We start from the raw sequence: 7,900 nt of genomic DNA on the forward strand, positions 1-7,900 counted from the left end.
TTTAGTGAACAATAAAGATATGCCGTTCATACCGGAAGTAGTCACATGTCATCATGGCGTCCTCCAGTGCTCCGAGAGGCAACGTGATAACTCTTTAAAATGAGCAACTTTTGGTTAACTTGGACAACCAACATCTGTATCATCTAATTTCAACAAACTGTACTTGGAAAAAATACGACTGCACTCACGGATATATTTACTCAGAGGTAAGAATCATCAGAATGCACTTTATATTGGAAAATGCTAGGCTAACTAACTTGCTATAAGTACTGAACACGTTGCTCAGGTATCTTTCTAATAACCTGCTTTTATTTTCAACTCGTAACATTACCCGTAGTTTTATCGAGTAACTACAGACATCTCTTTTATTTTTTGACCTCTTCATGCGCAATAATAAACCATGGTGAAGACATCGACTGTCTCAAAATAGCGAAGCCGTTAGCTTAGCCTTCATGCCGGTAGTTTGGTGGTTTGTAATGCTGCTTGGTAGAAAGTTTCTGTGCCAACTCTGTTGCCTTTCAGGCCGTTTCTTTAAATTTTACGCCCTCTTTTGCCAGATGTGTTCTTGTAGACTATCTTGGTTAAGCTATTAACGCCTTACCATCCAATTTACCACGTTTGTTTTCCCTGCAATATATTTAATGTTAGGTAAAGCACATGTATCTATATAGCACATTTATACCCAAAGGCAACCCAGAGTGCAGGTCAAATCAGAGTTAACTATAACCCAATCACAAAGCATGCCTTAAGGGTCTGTACCAATAACAAATTCAGTTTAATTTCAGTATTATCTGAAATCCCAACATCCCAAATCACAATATGTCTCAGTGGTTGTCACAGTAAACGAAGTCAAAGTGTCCCTGTACCCTCTCAGGGGATTAGGGAAAAACTAACTCTCAAAAAAAAACAAAAAAACCCATTAATGGGGAATGGGACCTTATAAGGTCGTGATAATAGCCTTTCTCCACTCTGTCTGACAGTATCATATTCTGTATATGTTTTTCTGAGTTAAATAGTAAACATTTGTCTTTTTTAAGCCGCTAAAATGTAAAATGAATTTGTCTGGGTTTGACCATTGCTGGGCTGCTCAGCACAAGTTTCTTTAAAAGTACTTACCAGCAGGTCAGTGTGGCTCAAGAATAGAAACTGACCAATATTGGTTTTCCAGGGTTGATACTGATACCGATTATATGTAGCTGATGGGACTGATAACCAATATTTTGAACTGATATGCATTTACAACAATAGGAAAATATTTCTGTTGAAATTTAGAATTTTGTATATAATAACTCCAACACAAAACTTTGTTTTAATTCCTTTAGCAAATGTTTAATAAAAACTGAAACTTAAAAAAACATCTAATTTACAGTCAGTGAAAATTAAAATTAAAAAATTAATGAAAAATTAGATTATACCTGGGTGATTATTGGCCTGGGTGATTATCGAGGCCAAATATTGGCCTCGATAATCACCCAGGCCAATAATCTGTTGACCTCTATTTAAGAGGTTAAGCCCAAATGTCATATGTCTTGCAATGTTTTAATATCCATGAATTCATTTCTTGTATCTTACCAGACAAAAAGTATTTTGTGATTGACATAGAGATGGCTTCATTTAAACCCACAAAAATCCAAGTCTATCCCAAACTTGGAGAGAAAGTAACACAAGACACACTGTACTGGAAAAACTACAAGGTCAGTCTACTTTTTCATATACTGCTTTAATATTATTGTGGGCTTTAGTGTTGTTTATCAATCATAACAGTGCATCTTTGTTTCTCCTCTCACAGACGCCGGTCCAGATAAAAGAATTTGGAGCGATCACAAACATAGATTTTTCCCCGGTGGCTCCACATAACTTTGCTGTGACAGCATTCACAAGAGTATGTTGGCATCTCTTGTATGAATCCAGATCAGTTGTGTTTATTCAAATTCATCAGTGTTTACCTCATAAACAATTCTGATTCCAGTCAGTCCTCTGAATATTTGAATATCTGTATAGTTATAGCATCTCATTCTAACTCTGGTTTCTCTACAGATCCACATATACGGGCCATTTTCCCAGGAGCCTGTGAAGACATTTACACGGTTTAAGGAGACTGCATACTGTGGGAGGTTCAGGTCAGACGGTCAGCTGCTTGTGGCGGGATGTGAGGACTCTGTGGTCCGGCTGTTTGATGTCAGTGGCAAGGTGGCAATCAGGATGTTCAAAGGGCACTCAAAGTAGGTATCTCATGTTTCACTGTCTGATGGTGTTTTTGCCGTCCTAACCTGCAGACTGAGTGTTACACACTGACGTTATTTAAACGCAGGAGTTGTTGAATGATGATCTCTTGAGTGATCCATCGACTGAAGTTCATGATGATCTCAAGAATTCTGACAACTTTAAACTGTCTTACTGACCTAATGACGTCTGGCTATACAGGTGAATTGACATAAATTTTGTCTCATTTTATTTCTGCTCAGGGCTGTACATGTCACAGACTTCACCTCAGACCGGTACCAGATCCTCACAGGGTCAGACGACTACACCTGTCGACTGTGGGACATCCCAAATGCCACAGAGCTCAACAGCTACCAAGAACACACAGATTACATCCGCTGTGGTGTCACGAGCAAACTCAGCAGAGACCTCTTCATTACCGGTGAGATGGTAGTGAATTTTTTAAAAATTATATAAGATAAAAGTTAATGGTAGAATTAAAAGGAGGACAGGAAATTACCTTTTTGGCCCATTAGCATCAATTTTTTAGTGTTTACCAGAATTTCTGGATTTATATATGGACAGTAGACTTTTTCAATAGAACCACAAATAAATGTCATCTGTCACAGTGTCTTTGAAATTATTTAATAATAACATAATCCGTCATTATTTTTGACTTTTGACTGGTATTTTATTTCCTTTTCAATTACAAGAAATTACAGTAAAATAATTTGCTTAAACAAGAAATAAATTTGGAAAGAAAAATAAGGTATTCATGTAATTTATATATGTAGAATAAATAAATTTGTCATGCAAAATCAGTAGTACACAAAGGAAAAAAAAGTGTAATTAAACTCTAAATTCTGCCCCTGAGCTATTTGGCAGAGTGCCTTTGTAGTAGGGCTGTCAGTAAATATCATAACCTTGATCATATAACCAACTTGTAATAAGTTTTGATAATTAATATTTGATTTTAAGGTATAGGACTTGGTTTTATTTGTTTATCTTGTAATGTGTAGGTATGTAGATCTTTTAAAAGACATTTTTTTAGGATAACTCATAGTTTTGTCTGTCTTTGTGTGCCCTCTCGTGGACATAATGAGCAAAAATAGATATTCTAATGGTTCAACCCTGTGTTTTTTAAGGAATAATCTAACATCATTTTGGGCTAGTTTTGACAGTCCTGTGCCGCAGATGGGAGGATGAGGACCAGGATTACGAAGTTTGGCCTGTTTGTTTTGTGTGACTAGCAATCAGTGTTTTTTACCCTAGGATCTTACGACCACACACTGAAGCTGTTTGATGCCAGAGTGGATAAGAGTGTGATGACCATGGACCACGGCCAGCCAGTAGAGAGTCTGCTTCTCTATCCTTCTGAGGGACTCCTCGTCTCTGCAGGTGGGCAGAAGTTTTAATCATTGTCATATTCAGTCAGTGCATCCAGAAAATGTGCCCACATGTTGTCGGAACAAACACAAATTCTGTTATTAGTGTTTATGCATTTGAATATAAGGATCCCTCAGCATTGTTTAGGTTGATGCAGATAATGACACTCATACACACACGATATTATATTAACTAATGTTGATCCCTGATATTTAAACCAAATATTGCCTCTCTCTTTAGGAGGTCGCTATGTGAAGGTGTGGGATCTGCTTAAAAGAGGACAGCCTCTGGTGTCACTGAAGAATCACCACAAAACTGTCACCTGTTTGTGTCTCAGCAGCAATGGAGAGAGACTGCTGTCAGCCTCTCTGGACAGGTACGGGACAGGTATATGTACAGTATGCATGTCTGTAATAGCACTCTTTATACAGTCTAATGCAGAGTCTCTTTTTGTCTTTTCAGGCATGTAAAGGTGTATAACACAACCAACTACAAAGTGGTGCACAACTTTGACTACTCTGCCTCCATCCTCAGTCTGGCTTTAGCTGTAAGAAATTACATTCAACTCTTCATCAAGTTCTGTTATAAGTTTTTCATGTTGGAAGAGGAGGTTAATGTGGAGAGACATTCAAATAAGTGAAGCAACATATATGATGATTACACATTTGGCTGATTTTGGCTGATCACAAAACACATTTTTGGCTATAACTCAAGAATTAATTTGCTGATCTCAGTCCTCTGCAAAAACACTTTTCTAGCCGTTATTCAACATCATAACTCAGGAACAGAAGGGGAGACACTTGGTAACATACTGAATTGGTGACACTAATCTTGGGTGCCCACTTTTTGTGCTGATTGTTTAGATCTGTTGTGCTGTTGGGTTGAAGAAGTGTGTGAAGCATTTAAGTTTAAGAATATGTAGCTTCTATGCAGCAACATTTATATTTGAAGTATTGTTTACTGTCATGGCTACAAGTGTGTCAGGACAGACATGAATATAAACTGAGACTGAAACTTGACTGGTTGGTGAAGGGAAACAACCAGGCTATAACTAGGTTCTTGTGTATTTAAGGAAGTGTTGAATGATGATCTTTTGAGTGATCCATCGACTGAATTTCATGATGATCTCAAGAATTCTGACAACCTTTAAACTGTCTTGCAGACTTAAAAATGTATCATTGTGAAAGTGAGTGGATGTTGTCTCATTTTATTTCTGCTTGTGGATTTTGGACAGTAAAACTATGAATGTGTCTTTCTCCTCAGCCAAATGATGAGTCCATTGTGGTGGGTATGACCAACAGTATTCTGAGTATTAAACACCGGAAAAACCCTGAAGAGTCAAAAGGCATCCCTGGACAACAGAGGCGACGGCCGTCATACCGTGTTTTTGTGAAGGGGAAGAATTATGTCCCTAAACAGGTACATCTACACTCAGTGAACGGTCAGTAGCTGAGGTTAACAGTCTTAGACTTGATGTGGTTTGCTGAATGACCCCCCAAGAGATGTTCTGACTGAATCATACAAAAAACAAGGTCAAACTGACCATGGCTAATGCCTGTATTGCTGCACAGCGAGTTATTATATAACGCTTTTCTCTCTCACTATTGTAAATTATTTGTCTTGGTTCTTCATCTTTTTCTAGGATGATTATCTTGTCAGCAAGCCAGTCAGACAGCATTTGGCTAAATATGACAAGCAACTCAAGAAATTCAATGTATCGAAGGCTTTGGATACAGCTCTGGAGGTAAATATCCCATGTATTTAAAACATTATCAACATTGTTTTACATTTGCAATATAAAGCAGTGAGAGATGCTGATTTCCTGTTGCTGGCTGAATGGCTACCTTTGATATTTGAATCTGAGGAGCATCCCTCATGCAAAAACCAACATTTCAGAAAGGTCATATTATGACTTTGCTGTTATCAATAATGTATATTTAATTGTCTTTATAGACATGGACAAGACTGCGAAAGCCTGAGGTTACGGTTGCTGTTATAAAGGAGCTGGATCGAAGAGGAACGTTGAAGAACGCACTGGCAGGAAGGGATGAACAAGGACTTACTCGGTTGCTTAACTTCCTCATAGGGTAAGACGCAGATAAAACCTCATTTGATTTCACAAGGTCTTGAAATAATGTGTTACTGGATATGGTGATTTATGCATCAAACCTTACATAAATACAAGAGCATATGAATACGAACACCTTGTTTTTTTCCTCTCCAGGAACTTGGTTGACCCCAGGTTTGCTCCGGTCCTCACAACAGCTGCCGAGAATATCCTGGACATCTATCAGTCAGTAATCGGCCAGTCACCAGTGGTGGACCGTCAGCTGCTGCGTTTGCAGCAGCTGGTGGAGACAGAGATTGACTACCAGCAGGAACTCCTGGAGGTGCTGGGCATGTTGGACGCAATGTTTGCCTCCTCCCTCCCCAGGAAGGAGGTGCCGTGCCCTGGCATCAGCAGGGCTAACGGCCTAGCTCAGGGAGAAGAGAGTACCTCGAGACCACAGCTTCAGGCCACCTGAGGCTCGCATGGAAGAAAAACTGCTTTAGACTGGGTTAGAGTGCCTTCACAACTCTGAAAACCTCTTTGAAACATCAGACACATTTGCTGACATGACAGGCTATATGTCACCAAACAAACATTTTGGTACAGGTTTTAAGAGACTGACAAACCCCATGGTCTCACTCTGAGGTTTTAACTCGGCGTGACTGACATCAGGCACCAGAGAGAAGATACATTTACTGTGTGAAGAATCTCTGAATGTGTGAATGGTAAAGTGAGGCGTTGTTTTTATTGGAAGTCTTGTAATTACACTTTCAAATGTAAATGTGGTGTATGTGTGTGTGTTTGGATGATTTGACTGTTAATGTCTGCTTGTTTTGTTTTCATAAGATTTGGCATTGGTAAATGTTTTATAAGCAGATATAAATAAATCTTTGTAATAGTGAAACAGACTAATTGCGTTAAAATTTCTTTAAACTTCCACTTATGATACGTCTTCAACATGCAAGTGATATTCAACTTGTGGCCAGCGGTCCACAGGGTGCAGTGTGGCCTGCTGACCATTTTTTAATTCACAATGAAAGTAAAGTGATGTCAGAGTGCATAAAATTGCAGCAAAATAGAGCTGCTTTATAAAAAAACAAAGTCAGGGGAGGATCTCCCCCACAGAGGTCCAGGCTAAAGCCGAATTTCTTCAAATCCTAGAAATGCCCCTGTGTTAGTCTGATCTGTGGCCTGCTACAACTGCATTTACCTTTTGGCAAAAATGAGTGAGGAAAGCAAATGCCAACAGTGAAAAATGTTCATTACATTTTTTTTCTGTTGCTAACATGCAATAGTCAAATCTGAGATCACACTGTCAAAACTCTTTGCACAGTCAGCAAAACAGAAGTAAGTATATTCAATTATTAAATGTTCCAAAATCCACAAACTCATCTCATTCATACTCCGCCACCTGCAAAACACAATGTATTTGCAACATATCCAAATAATTATAATAACAAAACTTAAACTTTCAATACAGAATGATGGCAAATTTTGTGCATTTTGGTAGTGACAGTTCAGCTCCTTAAATGTATGTCTCAATAATGATACTGTAATACAGAAGATTCTCTTGAAATTAATTATTATATCTATAAAGTAACCAAATGAGAATGTTTGCTTTTAGGTAATCAATTTACTGCACAATCTAAATCCTTAATTATAATAATGCAAAAATTCTGTTCATGCAAGTATTGCCATTAGGCAGTCTTATGTAATTATTAAAGCAACTTTTAAACTTATTGTTGACTTGGTAGTTTTAGTTTCACTGTGCAGAGTGATGTATGTGCAGAGTTTGATACTATAGAAGGCTGTTTTCACATTTATCTGCAAAAGGGATAAACTTTCTTAGCATTCACCATGTGGACATAGAAACTTGATTTTGTGGCATGACAACTAGTTTAGAAGCCTCTTGTGGTCCAATATTCAAATTGCATGTTCATGTGTAAACTAGCAAACCCATGCACATACACTGAGAGTGGACTTTTCAGTAACAAAACATCCCCCGTCCATGTCAAACTGAGGAGAACATGTCAGTGTAGTATAAAAAATTTCTAGGTTATTGAACGGGAAAAAACAGACAAAACCCCAGTCACATACTGTAACATTCACTCTTTATAGTAATTCCATTTTGTGTTCTATTTGTATTTTATTTAGCTTGTTTTGGAGTTGCTTTTTGATTTTGTTCTATATTGTCTGTCTGTAACTTATGTTGCTGTCTTGGCCAGGACATTTTTCAAAAGCATTGATTTTTTTAATCTCATG

General features: G+C 38.0%; 1 protein-coding gene across 1 annotated transcript; it reads left to right on the forward strand.

The window, feature by feature from the left end:
* The first annotated feature begins 46 nt into the window (after positions 1 to 46).
* On the forward strand, positions 47 to 6,542 carry utp15 (UTP15 small subunit processome component). Its single transcript, XM_042488130.1, has 12 exons — positions 47 to 206; positions 1,576 to 1,694; positions 1,790 to 1,882; positions 2,038 to 2,222; positions 2,466 to 2,644; positions 3,475 to 3,600; positions 3,829 to 3,964; positions 4,051 to 4,135; positions 4,852 to 5,007; positions 5,231 to 5,332; positions 5,542 to 5,675; positions 5,813 to 6,542. The coding sequence occupies exons 2-12, from the start codon at positions 1,605 to 1,607 to the stop codon at positions 6,111 to 6,113; spliced, it is 1,587 nt and encodes a 528-aa protein (XP_042344064.1). The 5' UTR covers positions 47 to 206; positions 1,576 to 1,604; the 3' UTR covers positions 6,114 to 6,542.
* The last annotated feature ends 1,358 nt before the right edge of the window (positions 6,543 to 7,900 follow it).

The sequence above is a fragment of the Plectropomus leopardus genome, chromosome 6 (genome assembly GCF_008729295.1).
Source record: "Plectropomus leopardus isolate mb chromosome 6, YSFRI_Pleo_2.0, whole genome shotgun sequence".
Classification (NCBI taxonomy): domain Eukaryota; kingdom Metazoa; phylum Chordata; class Actinopteri; order Perciformes; family Serranidae; genus Plectropomus; species Plectropomus leopardus.